The sequence below is a fragment of the Oncorhynchus tshawytscha genome, linkage group LG18 (genome assembly GCF_018296145.1).
Source record: "Oncorhynchus tshawytscha isolate Ot180627B linkage group LG18, Otsh_v2.0, whole genome shotgun sequence".
NCBI lineage: Eukaryota > Metazoa > Chordata > Actinopteri > Salmoniformes > Salmonidae > Oncorhynchus > Oncorhynchus tshawytscha.
Window position 1 is genome coordinate 9781757 of NC_056446.1, and position 19742 is coordinate 9801498.

The window sequence follows — 19742 nt, forward strand, 5'->3', positions numbered from 1 at the left end:
GGGTTTAAACACTGTTTCCCATGCTTTCCCAAACACTGTTTACCATGCACTGTCGTTGAGACACTAACAGCTTACTGACGGGAGGCAGTTAAGGTCACAGTTATGAAAACTTAGGACAGTAAAAGAGGCCTTTCTACTGACTCTGAAAAACATCAAAAGAAAGATGCCCAGGGTCGCTGCTCATCTGCGTGAACGTGCCTTAGGCATGCTGCAAGGAGGCATGAGGGTGGCAGATGTGGCCAGGGCAATACATTGCAATGTCCGTACTGTGAGACGCCTAAGACGGCGCTACAGGGAGACAGGACGGATAGCTGATCGTCCTCGCAGTGGAAGACCATGTGTAACAACACCTGCACAGGATCGGCACATCCGAACATCACACCTGCAGGACAGGTACAGGATGGCAACAACAACTGCTCGAGTTACACCAGGAACGCACAATCCCTCCATCAGTGCACAGACTGTCCCCAATAGGCCAAGAGAGGCTGGACTGGGGGCTTGTAGGTCTGTTGTAAGGCAGGTCCTTACCAGACATCACCGGAAACAACGTCACCTATGGGCACAAACCCACCATCGCTGGACCAGACAGGACTGTCAAAAAGTGCTCTTCACTGACGACTGGTGGTTTTGTCTCACCAGGGGTGATGGTCAGATTCGCGATTATCGTTGAATGAATGAGCATTACACCGAAGCCTGTACTCTGGAGCGGGATCGATATGGAAGTGGAGGGTCCGTCATGGTCTGGGGCGGTGTGTCACAGCATCATCGGACTGAGCTTGTTGTCATTGCAGGCAATCTCAAAGCTGTGCGTTACAGGGAAGACATCCTCCTCCCTAATGTGGTACCCTTCCTGTAGGCTCATCCTGACATGGCCCTCCAGCATGACAATGCCACCAGCCATACTGCTCATTCTGTGAGTGATTTCCTGCAAGACAGGAATGTCAGTGTTCTGCCATGGCCAGCGAAGAGCCTGGATCTCAATCCCATTGAGCACATCTGGGACCTGTTGGATCAGAGGGTGAGGGCTAGGGCCAGTCCCCCCAGAAATGTCCGGGAACTTGCAGGTGCCTTGGTGGAAGAGTGGAGTAACATGTCAGCGCCTCGTTTCTTTTGATTTTGACCCCCCCTTTGTTCAGGGACACATTATTCCATTTCTGTTAGTCACATGTCTGTGGAACTTGTTCAGTTTATGTCTCAGTTGCTGAATTTTGTTATGTTCATACAAATATTTACACATGTTAAGGTTGCTGAAAATACAAGCAGTTGACAGTAAGAGGACGTTTCTTTTTTGCTGAGATTACATTACAAGGCACTCTCCAAACACCGACATGTAATGCCACAAAAGCCATCCACTCAAATGAAAGCCGAGCTAAGTAGAAGCTGAATACAGTGCAAGTCTAAGGCGTAGAGTGAGTACATAGGGTTTTTCCACATCTGTAAATAACCACCCTGCCTCTGGCAGAGCCTCAGAGGTCAGACCGGGACAGAGAAGGAAAGGCCCATTCACTCCATTGTGCTGACCACAATTTATGGTAATAGTGTTGGCTGGTCCTGTTGCCATTGAATTACCCCATATCGCTCAGCAGCCACACGCTCCAAAATATTGCTTGTTGAGGGGGATTTGGGTCCCTTCTTGATTCAGCCTTTCATTAGCTGAGGCATTAGGCAGAATGCTTTTAGTGTGCAGACTGAGGGGATGTTTGGACTGAGTATGGCACTTTTCATAATATATGGTTTTTCATAAAACACACAATCAACTGTGTGGTGACCGTGGACATTGTTGTGCAATTGATCAATAAAAGCCCTAAAATGTCTCGCTCAATATATTAATGACTTATATTGATCATAGTTGTGGTCTTCCCCGATGTATAAATGAAAGAGAGCGTGACAGAGAGAGAGAGAGAGAGAGAGAGAGAGAGAGAGAGAGAGAGACCAGGGAGAGACCAGGGAGAGACCGGGGGAGAGAGATGGAGAGACAGAGAAGAAAATACCTGCAGTCAGTCTGATCCTCTTCAGATTATGATCTGTTTGTCTCTCATGGTGGTGGCGATAGATACTGTACGTAGAGGCCTGGGCAAACAGCCTGGCTGCCATAGTGACTAATGGCCACTCTGAGGTGAGTTCATTTGTTCCAGAGTGACAGGGATGAGGTCACTGCACTGTGCCACTACACATCCACTCGTATGTTCTATATGTTCTCAAGTAGGGTGAAATGTTAATGAAAGAAGGGGCGAGGTGACAAGGCTGTGAAGGGTTTTCTACTATCAGGCCTACTTTTGACCAGAGCCCCCATGGAGTTCAGGGAAGGGTTCAGGTCTACTCCAACAAGCTGTGCCTGCTGAGGAGAGTCTTTAGCCCAGGGGCCAGATGTGTGGAGGAGCTGTTGAGTGCAGCCATGCAGGGAAATTCCCCCACCCATCCCTCCGGTTGATATTTAATGTAGACTGTGAGAATATCAGCACTTTGTATGATTCACAATGATGTAACACAATACATTTCCTAAAAATGGAGGGGGGGGGGGCAGAGAGATTCCTTTAGGGGGGAGAATGATATGGTGTCAACCTAACATGGCTACTTCGCTTTTTGTACCCAATTTGGAATTGTTGTTTGTGTTTGTTGAGTTATAGTACCAAAAAGACAGGTTCCTGTCGGCCATCGGAAGTCACAGGAAGAGGTGTTACTTACTGGTAATGACACTAGCACAGTACTAATGTTTCCACTAAAGGGGGGCTGAATCCTGTCCAGACCTGACTGCAGGAATGTTCTGGAACTTTCTTCTCCTGTGTTGTTCCGGAACTCCAGGATGGGAATGTGCCTGTCTTGTCTTTAAGGAACAGGTCTGGCAGGGGAAGAGAGAGAGAGAGAGAGAGTGGTGGAGGGGGTAAATGGAGGGGGTTGGAGAGAGAAGAGAGGTATTGAGAGAGAGAGAGAGAGAGAGAGAGAGAGAGAGAGAGAGAGGTGGGGGGTTGGAGAGAGAACAGAAGGATTGTGAGTGTGACTGGTGGTATCCATGAGAGATAACTCCCTCTTCAGACAGTAACTGGCATTACTAACTAGCTACCTCTGAAACACCTCTGAAATGTCTGAAATGGTTGATTTCTAAAAATGGTGGACTCTCATTCGCTTTCTATGCAGTAGAGTAGAGGACAGTGCCACAAATAACTACCACTCAAAATATGACCTGAAACCATTGTAGTGATCCTGCAATCCCACTGTATAACAGCTAGGTTTCCATAACTATAAAATCTACCATACGTAATCAGTATGGATGGACACTACGGGGTCTTTTTGTTCATGTTGTTCTCACTGCCGCACACGTTACAAACACTGGTGTTTTGGATACAATTCCTGCAATAAGCTACAATAAACAATTCTAACTTGTAACATATTTGGTTGAAAATGGATACTATTAGGTAAAGTCACCACATACAGTATTTTTTTAATCATCCTGAGTCTGATCAGTTTTGATTATGCATTAGAGAGAGAGACCCTCTCCTGCTGAGGCTGAGCTCCCCAGCCCTGGTTGCTATGGAGACCAGCCCGACCGCAGCAGCAGAGTGGTGGGCTGCAGGCTGGAGCTATACCCAGTGCTGAATGGGGAAACACACACACGGAAAACCGACACACAAAAACCCCTCGCCCTCTTTTATCAGCCAGCCGATCTTCCTCTTTCATTACCACATCTGAGGGTGCTTGTCAATGTATATATTACACGAACCGACATCAAGGCCCTGTAACAGAAGACTAATGAGATGAATTAGGTGGGTTATTATAATAACCCGATTATAACAATAACAGTACATGTTGTGGGTTTTGAAGCTGCTCCAAGGTGATTTACTGTAAATTTAAGAGATGGAACAATAATACTTCTTTGGGTTGTTGAGTCTCTAAGTCTGAACGTCTATTTTAGTCTCCAATAGAGTTACTCTTTCAGACAGTGCAGACTCCCTGGGGATGGTTCTCTTCCTGTTCCTGCAGGGTACCAATAATATCTGCTTTCTTCTGAAGTGTGCACTCGTTCACTACTTCCCACAAATCTGAAAGCATTGGATTGCTGGAGGCGTGAGCTAGAGGGATTTTCCACTATATTTTTTACACCAGCCATTTCCTTTCAAATCAGTTAAGGGAAGTGAACAAGTGCACACTTTGGGAAAAGGGAGGGATAACTGGGACGTAGCCACAGATGTCCGTGTTGTGTTGCGTTCTCACATTACCTCACCCCGGAAACATGCCACACAGACCCTAAACCTCGGGACCCTGGAATGTGTGACTCAAATCACCCTACCACAACTGCGTGTGTGGAAAGAATGTATTGTTCACATATGTAAGCGATTCAGAGAATATTGCTGTTATTTTTTATTTATTAAATGTTCAATTGAGAGACTAGGAGGACACATTTCCACAGCCTGAAGTGAAGAGAGTACAAAAAAAAAATCACAGTTTCTGCCCAATGCTGCAGCTGTAGAGCCATTATCATTGTGCAGAGTGGGAGAGGGTGGTGATAGAGAGAGGGAATGAAAAAGACAGAAATATTTATGACTGTGGCGTGCAACGCTAGCAGACTCCGCATGCCCCTTTTCTGTGGGGTTTTCCAACAGACTTATCACAAAGCCTACATCACCTGACAGCCTACGCCCATCTCCTCCTCCTCCTCCTCCATTTGTGAAACACAAAAGGAATCACAAAGCAAGAGCAGCAGCAGTGCATTTCAAACTGTCCTGTGTTTGTGGTATGTAGGCAGGCAGGCAGGCAGAAAGACAGGCCGGCAGGGACACAGACAGGCAGTTACTGACTGTTACTGATTTCCATAGACAACAGGGTTTTGCTTTGCATAAATAAATGCTGTTGTCAGCCTGAGGGGCAGCAAACCATAAACTTGGTTCCTTTGGAGGCTAAGGCAAGCAGGCATCTCACGTTCAGGTAGCTCTTCTGTGGGGAAAACAGTAGGCTTGGTTTAACTTAAAACACACCACCACCAGCCATCACACCATTGTAGTAACAACAGGCACTATATAGGTAATAGGGTGCCCTTTGGAACGGGTCGGTGCCATTTGGGAATAGGGTGTCCTTTGGGTCCCGGTCAAAAGAGACTCCCGTGTCATTACAATTGAATGTGGTGTTGATGTTTAATGTTGCTCTTAGGGATGGAGGATTAAATTCAGCCAGCCGGCAACAGTGAGCTCTGACTCAAACCTGATAAAAAAATGATGCTGTGGAAGAGGAGCATAGCCCACTTTGTCTGCATTCCCAAATGGCACCGTATTCCCTATCAAGTACAGTACTTTTGTCCAGGACCCATAGGGCTATAGTCAAAAGTAGTACACTATGTAGGGCAGGGGTATTAAACTCTTACCCTATGAGGTCCGGAGCCTGCTGGCTTTCTGTTCTAGCTGATAATTAATTGCACACATCTGGTTTCCCAGGTCTAAATCAGATTAGAGGGAAACAATGAAAACATGCAGTGGAATTGTCTTCGATATAGGGATATAGGGCATATGGAGCCATTTGGGACGCAGTGTCTGTATCTGAAAAAACATAACAAAGCCCCCATAAACACTCTCCAGATGGCTCTGTTGCTTTCTCAACAGAAACAACAGAGCAATCGTGGACGTCTCTCTGTCTTCGTCCCAGTTATATCTCCTTTCTCCCAAAGTGTGCACTTGTTCACTTCCCTTAACTGATTTGAAAGGAAATGGCTGGTGGAAAAAATATGGTGGAAAATCCCTCTAGCTCACGCCTCCACCAATCCAATGCTTTCAGATTTGTGGCAAGTAGTGAATCAGTGGAGGCTGCTGAGGGGAGAACGGCTCATAATAATGGCTGGAATGGACTCAATGGAATGGTATCAACAACATGGTTTTCATCCATTACACTCTATTCCAGCCATTATTATGAGCCTTCCTCCCTTCAGCAGCCTCCACTGATGAGTATTCAGGGACAGATGACCGTATGTATAGACCTTGGCATGATTAACTGGAGTAATATAAGACGAATTCGGATGTCTGAATGTATGACTCAAGCTATACTTATACTTACAATTGGATTTACCAAACAATGAATCCATCTACACACCCTCTTCTTCTTTCTTGTGGTTTCCATGGTGCTAGCTCCAATCCTGTCACACCACAGTACAACAGTACACCACAGTACACACACAGTACAATCAGCACCAACGCCACCCACACACATACACCAACTCATGACATAATCAAGTAAAGCAGGTCAATTATAGAGCAGAGGCCTCAGGTATGGAAAATCACTACAATTACTGTAATGGATGACTCAGGTGATAACTACAAGCTACAACAAACAGTACTCTCTCATTCTCCTGCAGTCAATGTTGCCCTCTATAGGGAGACATCAGACATTGGACTTGCAACCCACCTGAATGAGCAGGCTAAAATACTTTTCAGATATTAAATATCTGTAATTGTTTTATTCTCTGTAGTTCAGATATAGTAAAAAACAACAACATGTATTTAATATTATTTTGAATGTATACCCCTTGGCAACACGCTTTTGCACATGTGTTGTGATGCACAGTAAAATCATGTTGATTCCTGTCGGGTGGATTTATTGGTAACACACAGGAAGTTAATATTCCACCACAATAAACCAACACGTGAGAGTTCACTAATGTAAAACAAACTCAAGTGTGTGAAATGGACGAAGAACAAACGGTAGGTTGTACAAGTAGGACGTGTTAAACTCTTTTTGCTAATTTAAACTTTTATACCTGCCAGATTGATCTGAAAAACATGTTCTTGTTGTAACGTCAGTGGCTAACCTAGCAAAATGTTCTTTCTTTTTTTAGCCACAAGCAAACACAGTAGGGATTGAACATGTTTAAAGAACGTGCAAAACAAAACGCTTTTCAAACGTAAATCTTTCTTTTTCCCATGTATTAGCAGGTAAGGTAAAGCATTTAAGAACCCTTTAATGGAAGATTTTACCATAGGCGTGTAGCTATAGTAGTTACAAATATATTAACGGTAAGAACCAGTGGAGGCTGTTGAGGGGAGGACGGCTCATAATAATGGCTAAAACGGAGCAAATAGTATGACATCAAACTCACGGAAACCATATGTTTGATGTATTTGATACTGCTCCAGACATTACCATGAGTCCGTTCTCCACAATGAAGGTGCCACCAACCTCCTATGGTAAGAACTGTATCAACGATTAATTTTTTTATAACTAACCTAAGACAGACAACGGTCTGTCATTTTCTTCGAGTTTGTAGTCGCAGATCGCAAACACCTGACAGGTGCATACACCGCCACCTACTGTACTGGAATGTGAGGCTGGTCACCACCCGTCGATAGCGAACCCTGAATTTCTAACAACCCCACTGGGCGGTGGAACCTCTTCATTCAGTATTCCCTGTAACATTTTACAGGGAATACTGAGTTAGATTTGTAGGCCTACATGCTCGCACATGCTTTTTCAGTTCTGCCCACAAATGTTCTATAGGTTGAGGTCAGGACTTTGTGATGGCCACTCCCAATACTTGACTTTGTTGTCCTTAAGCCATTCTTCCACAACTTTGGAAGTATGCTTGGGGTCATTCTCCATTTAAAAGACCCATTTGTGACCAAGCTTTAACTTCCATACTGATGTCTTGAGATGTTGCTTCAATATATCCACATAATTTTCCTTTCCTCATGAAGCCATCTATTTTGTGAAGTGCACCAGTACCTCCTGCAGCAAAGCACCCCCAAAACATGATGCTGCCACCCCCGTGCTTCACGGTTGGGATGGTGTTCTTCGACTTGCAAGCATCCCCCTTTTTCCTCCAAACATATTGATGGTCATTATGGCAAAACAGTTCTATTTTTGTTTCATCAGACCATAGGACATTTCTCCAAAAAGTACAATCTTTGTCCCCATGTACAGTTGCAAACCGTAGTCTGGCTTTTTTATGGCGGTTTTGGAGCAATGGCTTCTTCCTTGCAGAGCGGCCTTTCAGGTTATGTCGATATTGGACTCGTTTTACTGTGGATATAGATACTTTTGTACCTGTTTCCTCCAGCATCTTCACAAGGTCCTTTGCTGCTGTTCTGGGATTATTTCTCACATTTCGCACCAAAGTACGTTCATCTCTAGGAGACAGAACACGTCTTCTTCCTGAGCGGTATGAAGGCTGTGTGGTCCCATGGTGTTTATGCTTGGGTACTATTGTTTGTACAGATGAATGTGATACTTTCAGGTGTTTGGTAATTGCTTCCAAGGATGAACCAGACTTGTGGAGCTCTACAATATTTTTTCTGAGGTCTTGGCTGAATTCTTTTGATTTTCCCATGGGCCAAGCAAAGAGGCACTGAGTTTGAAGGTAGGCCTTGAAATGCATCCACAGGTACATCTCCAATTGACCCAAATGATGTCAATTAGCCTATCGGAAGCTTCTAAGCCATGACATTTTCTGGAATTTTCCAAGCTGTTTAAAGGCACAGTCAACTTAGTGTATGTAAACTTCTGACCCACTGGAATTGTGATGCAGTGGATTATAAGTGAAATAATCTGTCTGTAAACAATTGTTGGAAAAATTACTTGTCATGTACAAAGTAGAGGACCTAACTGACTTGCCAAAACTATAGTTTAAGAATATATCTCACTGGTTGCTCCCAAAGCCAATTCCACCTTTGGCTGCCTGTCCTTCCAGTTCTCTGCTGCCAATGACTGGAATGAACTGCAAAAATCACTGAAGCTGGAGACACATCTCCTTCACTGTTGTTGTAATTGTCATTATTACAAATATATATATTTTTTAAAATCGGCCGATTAATCGGTATCGGCTTTTTTGGCCCCCCAATAATCGGTATCGGCTTTTTCGGCCCTCCAATAATCGGTACCGGTATCGGCTTTTTTTGGTCCGCCAATAATCGGTATCGGCGTTGAAAAATCATAATCGGTTGACCTCTACTTTTAAACCACTTGTGTTGCTCTAGCAGTATGCTTAGGGTCATTGTCCTGCTGGAAGGTGACCCTCAGTCCTATTCTCAAATCTCTGGAAGACTGAAACAGGTTTCCCTCAATAATTTCACTGTATTTAGCTCCATCCATCATTCCTTCACTTCTGACCAGTTTCCCAGTCCCTGCTGAGGAAAAACATCCTATAGCATGATGCTTCCACCACGCATCACTGTGGGGATGTTGTTCTCGGGGTGATGAGAGGTGTTGGGTATGCACCAGACATGGTGTTTTCCTTAATGGCCAAAAAGCTCAATTTTATTCTCATCTGACCAGAGTCCCTTCTTCCATATACGTGCCTTTTGGCAAACACCAAATGTGTATGCTTATTTTTCTTTAAGCAATGGCTTTTGTTCTGGCCACTCTTCTGTAAAGCCCAGCTCTGTGGAGTGTACAGCTTAAAGTGGTCTCATGGACAGATATTCCAATCACCGCTGCGGAGCTTTGCAGCTCCTTCAGGGTTATCTTTGGTCTCTTTGTTGCCTCTGATTAATGACCTCCTTGCCTGGTCTGTGAGTTTTGGTGGGCGGCCATCTCTTGGTAGGTTTGTTGTGGTGACATATTCTTTCCATTTTTTAATAATGGATTTAATGGTGCTCCGGGGGTGTTCAAAGTTTTTGATTTCTTTATAGCCAAACCCTGTTCCATGCTTCTCCACAACTTTGTCCCTGACCTGTTTGGAGAGCTCATTGGTCTTGGTGGTGCCCCTTGCTTAGTGGTGTTGTAGAATCTGGGGCCTTTCAGAACTGAGATCATGTGACGGATCATTTGACACTTAGATTGCACACAGGTGGACTTTATTCAACCAATTATGTGACTTGTGAAGGTAATTGGTTGCACCAGATCTTATTTAGGGGCTTCATAGCAAACTTTTCAGTTAATTTTTGTCAACATTTCTTCTTTCACTTCACCAATTTGGACTATTTTGTGTATGTCCATTATGTGAAATCCAAATAAACATCCATTTAAATTGCAGGTTGTAATTGCAACAAAATAGGAAAAACGCCAAGAGGGATAAACTTTTGCATGGCACTCCATTTGCATATTTCTTTTAGGGAATGCCTACTCTGAAGTGTGTGTGTAGTGCAATTACTAATTTTGCCCTTGCACTCCTTCTAAACAACACATTTTTTACAACTTGCAAAGGGTAAAGTCTACAAAACTTTGATCACTTTGTTAGTAACAGATTCTAGTTTGGGAAACAGAACTGTATTGAGATTAAATGTTTCATCGATGAGAGAATTTGTAGAATGTCTGCCAAAATCCATCTCGCTGCATTTTCTTCCACTGCCAGACACTTGGCTTTCTGTCACCGCCTACTGGTGAAATATTGGTCTCATTGTTCTGTGACTCTGCTCTCTCTCCATACTGCAACATCCCTGATTACAGTTCCTAGTCACCTGTGTGCCTATAGACGTGTGACAGTGACCCATGACCCAACATATAGTTAGTTCCCTCTAGAGTACAAATTAAGTGGAATATGCAAAGTATATAGACAACACAACAACCACACAAGTAGTTCAAAATGGGTCCTACAGTCTCGTTAGTATGGCCCTCAGTTACAATTGTTGCCGCAGCTAGCTACATGCTCTCATATGTTGTTATGGATCAATGGACCTGATGTCTCTGTGTGTATGTAATACTATGCATAATGTGCCATATAAAATTGGATTTGATTATAGGGGGGCTACAGCGCTATCTGTGGCCAGTGTGGAGAGGTGAACTGGGGGGTGTCGGATGAGGGTCGGTTCTACTGCAGGTCCTGTCATAATGTCATCGAGGTAAGCACTCGCATTTAACTACTATTCAAGATTGCTTCATGTTGAAGTAGTCATGGGCTACATCCAAATGGCACCCTAGTTAATAGGGTGCCATTTGGGGAGGCACATGTGGACAACCATTTTTTAAAAATTTTTCCTCAAATTCTCTACACAGAGAACAAAAGAAGTGGTGGATACAAACACTTTTATGGTTGGTACCAGCAGAGTGTCCTCCATCTCCAAGGGAACCAGAAGGAAAAAACTAGGTTGGTCTCCACTCTCCTGTGTCATTAATTCCTACAAGCAAATTATTTTGTTTTTTTGTTTGTTGGTTCTGTATGTGCCTGACTTATTTGTGACTGTGTTTCAGAGCAAGGGCGAGAGTGGATGGTGTGTGAGGGCTTTCAGTTCATCCTAAAGCACCAGGCTGAGGCTCTTCTGGCCATGGGAGTCTGCCCACAGTTCAAGGTCTGTCAGAGGGAGCACAGAAGGGTGGTTTCCCGGACACAGATTAAGCCTAGTAGTTAGAGAATCTCTATTGAAATGTTTAATCTGTCTCCGAGAAACCGGAAAGTAAAACCAAATGAGGCTATTTTACATCAATGTAAAGACACTCGACAAGTTCTGTAAGTGTCTTGTATGGTCTGTGTTTTGTAGGATGACGTGCTGTGTCAGTTTTGGAGAATGTACCTACAGAAGAGCCGACAGGCCTACACCAAGAATCCTGTGCATGATGGGAAATTTAGACTGGTCAGTATTCTCATCACTGCAAGCAAAATGGCACTTTCTGATGAAGTGACAAAAGCCTTCCCTGTCTGTTATCGCCCCCTTGTGGTGGGCGGTCGAGACATTCACTCAATGTGTGCTTTTAGATTGGATACGTTTAGTTACACGTTTGCAGCGCTCAGATGATAACTATACACCTACACACACACCTCGCCCTCCTTTTGGTTGCTGTATCGTTTATTTTGCGTGTCTGTCTCTTGTCTCCCCTTCTTATTTCCACTCTTTTTCTTGTTGCCCTCCCTAGCGTTCTCAGGGCTCTGGGGAGTCAGACAGTGCTCCGGAGTCATCAGTGATGAGTGACTCTATGATGTCTGCCTCTGAGACAGACGGGAATGGAGATTTGGCAAGTGGAGGAGGCTCTGTCTCAGGTACAGTAAACAACACAAGTATGCTGAACAGCCAATGTACCTATGCACACTAGCCACACACACTAATTATATATATGTGTGAGTGTACATGCATCTGTGTGTGTGTGCACGCTAACGTGTGTGTGTGTTTTCCAATATGTGTGCGTGCTCCCCAGGTCACACCAGTGACGGAGCCTCCTCGGTGTGTTCCGGTTCTATTGATGCCGTCTCGTACCTGACCCTGCGCCAGAGGAGGAGCCAGGGGTTGATGAGCATGCCCAAGACCCTGGCACTGTGCCACCTGGCCCTGCTGTGGGCCAGAGAGGCTATCACACTGGCAGACCTGCTCAGGTTAGGGCCAAGGGGAGATTGCGGAAACATGGGTGGAAGAGAAGATGAACAAAGTTGTATTGAATTTAATATAAAAACGTTTTACCATTTTGATTTCATTAAGACAAACCGGGATTAAATATAGGTTAAAGGTATATTTTTTTTTAAAGGAAGTAAATGTTCACATTAAGTCTCAAGCTTTGCGTCCCTGCCTATTGAGTCGCTCTCTGTGCTGGGCAGGTTTGTGAATGAGGGCCACATCCCCTATGTGAACGCCTACGAGGACTTCCCAGAGGAGATGAAGCTCTACGGCCGAGACTCACTCATCTTCAGAGTGGAGGTGAGAGCTCACATTAGTTGTTGAGTTATTGGGGAAAAGATGCGCTGAGTACAACCTAGGCGATAACACGTTAAGTCAACCTATTGTGATTCTGTCATTTGTCCTCCTGGACTCTAAATGCATTATACATTAATAAATCTACATCGTTATCAATTAAACTGTAACGCTAAGATGGCCTCTGGGCCAGACCTCTGTCTTTACATTTCTGATGTAGCAGAGGCATAAATGCCTTTCAGTCATTCAGCTACTCAACAAAAAGTTGCTTTGACTTGTCCCCTTTTTTAAAAACACCCCTGGACTGAGACCGTTTAATAGGCGTTCCACAACAACGTCCCAGTGTAGAAGACTGAGTACGTGCCGTACTACTTCCTGTTGGCACACTGACTCTCCGTGTTGTGGTCGAGTATGAGACACAGCTGTGTGTAAGCCTAAGTAGTCATGAGCAGTACTACTAATGGTATTATAGATGTGGTTAAGCTTCATCTAGGCAACAGATCCACTGCTTGGAATTTGTGTACTCCAACATGTGTTCTGGGGGTGCATTAAGCTGGTGGTGACAGATGTGGTTTTGTTGTCAGACCACTGTACCACGCTACTCACACATTGAAGCATGTATGAAGACATCAGAATGTTGGCTCAGGTGCAACAGAAACTGCTGCTTGTCCCCACATGCCAATACACCTGTTGCCCCGCTCTGCATTTGCATATATTGTCTTGAAGTCTTATCCTGATCCTCCAAAGGGATTCCTTGCATAGAAGACCAGATTAAATCTGTGTGTCTGTGTGTTCCCTAGTCTATCCCTTCTTACAGCCACCTGCACAAGGAGGCCCAGACCCTGGCTGTATTCCTGGAGCTTCCCCTGTTCCCCCCCATCACCCTGGACTGCCTGCTGCACCCCTCCCTGCTCACTCTCCGCTACCTCACCGAAGCCAACCTGCCCGGTGGGTCTGCCAAGCCAACAACACACTCTTAACTCTTTTGTTGTCCGTTGGTTAATTTGTGTCAGTCACTTTAAAGAGGAGACACCAGTAGGGTTTTTTTGTCTAGTTGTTTACCTGTGTTCCCCTTTTACATTTATTTATTATTATTTATTTTTTATTTTAACTTTACACAACGTGTAACTCTAGTCTCAACACAAGTTATTCCAATCAACCAGTACTTTTTTTTCTTCTTCAGATGAGCTGCATGACTGGGTGTGCAGGATCATGGAGAAGGCTGGTATGGAGTTGTCCGTGACCTTTGAACCCATGAGGTCCAGATCCCCTCTCCCACACTACGATGTCCAGGCTGCTGCCCTGATCATCATCGCCATGAAGCTGCTCTTCAAACTAGACGACCACACTGAGTGGTAGCTATGCCGTCTGTTAACTAGAGAGAGAGAGAAATGTATTTAAGGGCTTATTCTCACCAAATAGTCATAGGTACAATTTACATGTACTAACACTTTACAATTCACATTAGCGACGGGAATGTTACGAGACGACAAGGGGTTTGGTTGACGTTCTTGCTTCGCCACTCAAAAGTACCGTAAATGTCACAGTAACCACTAGCCAGGACTCAGAAGGTTAAGCATTGCAAACTATTCTCCTAGCTAGCGACTAGTTAACGTTAACCAAGCAACTCTTCACACATCTACCGTATTACACTCTTAATTACTGCAACAAAACCATATTACACTCTTGAATAATGCAACGATTCACAGGCATGGGCAGAGTTTATTTTTTGTCTGTACACACCACATGTTATCTTCAACACAAACACACAGATTTTGACTTATGTAGTTTGACTTGCGTATCTAAAAAATATCTCCACATTTTTAGGTAGTATCGACGTAAAAAAAAAAGTTGCGTTTACTTGAAATCGCCAAGTCTCAAATATAAGGAAAATGTATAGTCTACACATTTCAGCTGTTTCAAAAACATTGCTTTGCTGATGCTGTAGGAATGTTGAGCTCAATGAGACAATTCTGTTTACACTGCCGTGCTTGGAGGGCGGCAACTGTCGGGTGCGACCTCCAGAGGAAGCACCCGAGACGTGTAAACTTGTGAAATTCTCACAACAGTATTGTCTCTCGAGAACCTCTAGAAAATGTACCTTTTGCTATCGTCAATGTAAAAACGGTCTCACTCCAAGGGGTTTGACAGTACATAATACAGATTTTAACACTACATTGTAGACCACTCGGGTAGTTTTGAGACCCTATGTAATCATAGTAGGCAATTCTAGTTCACTATATAGTCTGTCAGCCATGTCAACATTTTACCACAGTCTTGAAACCACAATGTTCTTTAGGAAGCTCAATGTAGACTGGAACATCAAGTCTGCATGTCCCTGGTCATGTAAACAGTCGCACAGAAATGTCATAAATAGTTTAGGTCACTATGCCTACGCAAGATATTGCAATTTGGTGATTGTTTTACTGCTGCTCATATCTAACGCAGTTCTCCTGTTTGTGTTTTTAGGGATTTATCCAATGATGCAAGTGACAAGAACAAGGAGAACCCAGGTAAACCTCACTCACTTTGGTGTGATAAGTTAATAACCAGCCCTCCCTGATGGCTGAGATAGATGTGGAATGTTTTATTTTGCATCATTGAGAAGGTATTGATCTGAATAATCTCTCAGGAGTCTTGTGTGAAGTTGGCCCAAGGCTATAAGGAGTTGCATAGTACATACAGAGGAATAAATTAAAACAGTTATTTGCATGTGTTTAAACAGTTATTTACATATGTGTCTGAAGGGGTTTTAGCTAATGGAATGCCTTTAAAAGCAGTAAATGCTGTTTCTTCGATTCTTATGTTCTGTTTAACATTTCACATGATCTTATCTTTTTCAGCACAGATAATCATAGTTTGTATTGTCGTACACATTGTAATTTAATGCTTTTCGTAAAGAGCCGCCATTGAGGTGTGGTCTTGTCTTTGGAACGGGGAATGTTGCATGTGCTGTTTGTCTGCATTCCTTTGATTTCTGACTGCCTTTTTTCATTCACTTCCATTTGACAGCTTAGAAGTGAGAGTAGATTACATGGCTGGGCTGAAATATTTGGGTGATTTAGAAGCGCTAGATTTTCCCCTTGCTATTTTCTGTTGTAATTAAAAAGCAGATGGAAAATACAGACTTTTTTTTTTAACCTTTTATTTAACTAGGCTAGTTAGTTAAGAACAAATTCTTATTTTCAATGATGGCCTAGGAACAGTGGGTTAACTGCCTGTTCAGGGGCAGAACGACAGATTTGTACCTTGTCAGCTCGGGGATTCAAACTTGCAACCTTTCGGTTACTAGTCCAACGCTCTACCCTGCCGCCCCAAACTTCTCTTAAGAAGTAGAGCCAATCTTTATGAGACTTATATGAAGTCCATGAGTTCCTAGCCTGTTTTTTTGCAACTAGTTAGGAAATGGACACTTATTTTGGGAAGTCTTTTGAGTTGGACATTCCAAAAGTCAAGTGTCCTAAATTCTGTCTGGCACTCATCCCTCTCTTTATGTGCGACAGATGGGAACAGCTTTAACCTGAGGTGGTGGTACAGGGCAATGCAGACTGCCCTGACCACAGCTATACGGAGACAGCAGGACAATATAGCCAGGTGAGACACCTCACTTTTAACTGGCTCTCTCTTTAAAGTTGGCTGGGCAGATACTGTGGTCTAGTGGTAACACATCTGGCTCAATCACATGTACTGCTCCCCACTGGAAACTGGGGTTCAATTCCTGTATCCACCCTTGTTACTGTGTCTCCCCCTTTCATCTATCTATCTCCTCTATTTCACAAATGTCAGTATATAGAGTAAATGTATTTACCCACTTTATTTATTTCTACAGAAAGCATTGGAAGCCCCAGAAACCTCTATATACCTCGAAGAAAGACAAGTCGGTCGTTCTCAAAAGGAGACGTAGGTGTCACTCGTATCAGTCTGTTCAGATAAAGAAGAAAAACGGAGCTGGCTCATGTCCACTATTTAGTGTATGGCAAATGGGCTGTAAAAACAGCTGGCATAAACATGCTGATGTCACTCACTGGCCTATACAGTACCAGTCAAAAGTTTGGACACACATACTTATTCAAGGGTTTTTCTTTCATTTTTATAATTTTCTACATTGTGGAATAATAGTGAAGACATCAAAATAACACATGGAATCATGGAGTAACCAAAAAAGTGTTAGACAAATCAAAATAGATTTTAGATTCTTCAAAGTAGCCACCCTTTGCCTTGATGACAGCTTTGCACACTCTTGGCATTCTCTCAACCAGCTTCATGAGGTAGTCACCTGGAATGCATTTCTATTAACAGGTGTGCCTTCTTAAAGGTTAATTTGTGGAATTTCTTTCCTTCTTAATGTATTTGAGCCAATCAGTTGTGTTGTGACATGGTAGGGGTGGTATACAGAAGATAGCCCTATTTGATAAAAGACCAAGTCCATATTACGGCAAGAACAACTCAAATAAGCAGAGAGAAAAGAGTCCAAATTTGAGATTTTTGGTTCCAACCGCCATGTCTTTGTGAGACAGAGTTTAACAGGACAATGACCCAACACACCTCCAAGCTGTGTAAGGGCTATTGGACTAAGAAGGAGAGTGATCGAGTGCTGCATCAGATGACCTGGCCTCCACAATCACCTGACCTCAACCCAATTGAGATGGTTTGGGATAAGTTGTACTGCAGAGTGAAGGAAAAGGAGCCAACAAGTTTTCAGCATATGTGGGAACTCCTTCATGCATTCCAGGTGAAGCTGATTGAGAGAATGCCAAGAGTTTGCAAAGCGGTCATCAAGGCAAAGGGTGGCTAATTTGAAGAATCTCAAATATAAAATATATTTGATTTTAACTTTTTTTGCTTACTACATGATTTTGTGTTATTTCATAGTTTTGACATCTTCGCTATTATTCTACAATGTAGATAAGAGTAAATATAAATAAAAAACCCTTGAATGAGGTGTCCAAACTTGACTGGTACTCTGTCATTCTGCTTTTGCTAATCTCCCTTTTCTCCACCCTAATCTCACTACTCCCCTTCTCTTTCCCTCACCAACTAACCACACCCTTTTCCCTCACCATTTCCTGTACCTTCACTTTCCCCCCTCCTTCTCCCTCTCCAGGTATTGCAGAGCAGCTCCAGTTGAGTTTCCAGAAACTGTCTGGTTCCCCTGTGGCCCCACCATCCACCCCTCCCTCCAGCTTCTGTTTCCGCTGGGGTGAGGAGGGGGAGGAGGTCTGGGACGGGCCCAGCCTGCACCACCTGACCCTGGACAGCAGCGTCCGGCAGAGAGGGGCAAGCCTCCAGCCCGCCAACCCAGAATACTGGCACCCAGCCCTGAGGGCCTGCAAGCCCAGGTAAGGCCCAGTACAGTATGCTGCTAGAAGTGGTGTTGGAGGGCTAGTAGGAGGCACTCTTTCCTCTGGTCAAAAAGATTCCAATGGCCCAGGGCAGTGATTGGTGACATTGCCCTTTGCAGGCTCGGGTGTGACGTTAAACGGGTGTCCTGACTCTGTGGTCACTAAAGAGCCCATGGCACTTATCATAAGAGTAGGGGTGTTAACCCTGGTGCCCTGGCCAATTCCCAATCTGGCATTCATACGATCATGGCCACCTAATCCTCAGCTTCCAATTGGCTCATTCATCCCCCTCCTCTCCCATGTAACTATTCCTGAGGTTGTTGATGTAACTGAGAATGTGTTCTCAGTCAACTTGCCTGCAAAAAAAGCAACAACCTTTAAGGTAGTCAGTGATGCACAAAGTAAACCGCAGAGTCAGCTTAGACCTCTGCAACAGGCATAAGATTGAACTTCTCTGTTGATCCCGCAACTATCAGCTTGCAGGAGTGGGAAGTGTACCCATCTTGCATCTGAGTCTAAGTTAATATTTCCCTTGTTGGGGTTACCCTGAATCACCTCACCTAAATATCCTAACTGATATATTTTTTTTCTAAACTATGATAGCCCTCACATAAACATACAGTGCACAGTTACCAGACTGCTGAGAGCTTGTGGTGGTTGAATATGCTGGGTGAAGGAGAGGGGGAATGCAGGCCTGTGTTCTCTCTCTCCTCTGATGGGGGCCTGTTTTCACTGTCGGCACTGATCAAATCTACCAAGCGACTCTTTCCTTTTCCCCTTCCTCAGTTTGCTGAGGCTGAATCCTATAGTGATTGGAAACTGCACCCACCATTAATCTACACCTGGGGTCTATGCTTTTAGTCGTGGAGGCCGACTCCCTTCTAACCTGTCCCACAAGGGTTCCACTCTCCATAGGGCGTATCTAAACCATCCCTTTTAAAACCTAGTTTCAGCTAGAGACAGCACTGGCTATGGGTTTTCCCAGCATGCATAAGAATGCTTTAGAGAAGTTTTCAGAATTTTGGCAGACAATGTAGAGTAGCGACTTGTGAATATACATGTAGAAACCAAATGCCCATGACGGGTGCTCTGCTTTAACTATCGTCTGGATGAGAGGACCAGGATGTCTGTCGTATGTTGTTTGCACACTAGTTATTAGCAGTGGTTAATAGTCGCATGCACAGGTGCGTGAGACGTACTCCATTTGCAAATCTGGCAACTTTTTGGTTCTACTTGCAGAATTTCCATTGCTCCATAAAAGTTCATTTCAAGTCTTTCAGATTGGCCTTTACTGCACACCTCACAGGGATTGCGCTGCACGAGGCACACAAAAGAGCCAGGGTCATGTACCTTCTTTAAAACAACACCATTGAGTTTTATCGGTCATGTTTTATTTCTCTCCCCCCCCCCCCTCAGGTTTTGTAAGAGCCACTATGCGGAGGTAGAGGTCACTCTCCCCAGGATGTACGTGTGGCTGTTGGACCTCTTCTCCTTCCTCCTGGGGGTGAAACCTGGCTGTGTATACGAAGAGGTACTGAAGGTGGAGAGGCGCTTCCTCGGGAGCAGCAAGTCCCAGCCCAGGGCAAGAGCTACGCCCAGAAAGACACAGCCCAAAAAACTACACAAACAAACCAGTAAAACATGTTCTAGGTGACTAAAGAGAGAGTGACTTCATCGGGAACAACTGTTGATATTTATATGGTTTTTGTATCAATGCAAATTGATTGTGCTTTTTTTTGTACAAATTGTCTCATTGCATTGCCAAGGATGAATGGCAATGCTTCTGTGATTACAACGCAATATGAAGTTCATGAAAATGTACTTTTTAAATTATATTAAACTGTTCTGTTATTACAATGTTATAAGTAGCCCG

At 44.0% G+C, this 19742-nt stretch overlaps 1 protein-coding gene across 1 annotated transcript; it reads left to right on the forward strand.

The window, feature by feature from the left end:
* Positions 1 to 6583: 6583 nt before the first annotated feature.
* taf1b (TATA box binding protein (Tbp)-associated factor, RNA polymerase I, B) lies at positions 6584 to 19731 on the forward strand. The gene is made up of 15 exons (XM_024377754.1): positions 6584 to 6680; positions 10653 to 10751; positions 10906 to 10996; positions 11101 to 11198; positions 11388 to 11480; positions 11761 to 11884; positions 12040 to 12214; positions 12434 to 12533; positions 13328 to 13475; positions 13711 to 13882; positions 14997 to 15040; positions 16031 to 16121; positions 16357 to 16427; positions 17632 to 17866; positions 19286 to 19731. The coding sequence occupies exons 1-15, from the start codon at positions 6663 to 6665 to the stop codon at positions 19521 to 19523; spliced, it is 1797 nt and encodes a 598-aa protein (XP_024233522.1). The 5' UTR covers positions 6584 to 6662; the 3' UTR covers positions 19524 to 19731.
* Positions 19732 to 19742: the final 11 nt, after the last annotated feature.

Bases quoted from the DNA above. Each gene is read 5' to 3' on its own strand.
- taf1b (XM_024377754.1), top strand. The intron at 12,534-13,327 runs GTGAGAGCTCAC...TGTGTTCCCTAG, and splicing joins CACTCATCTTCAGAGTGGAG to TCTATCCCTTCTTACAGCCA. The intron at 13,476-13,710 runs GTGGGTCTGCCA...TTTCTTCTTCAG, and splicing joins CACCGAAGCCAACCTGCCCG to ATGAGCTGCATGACTGGGTG.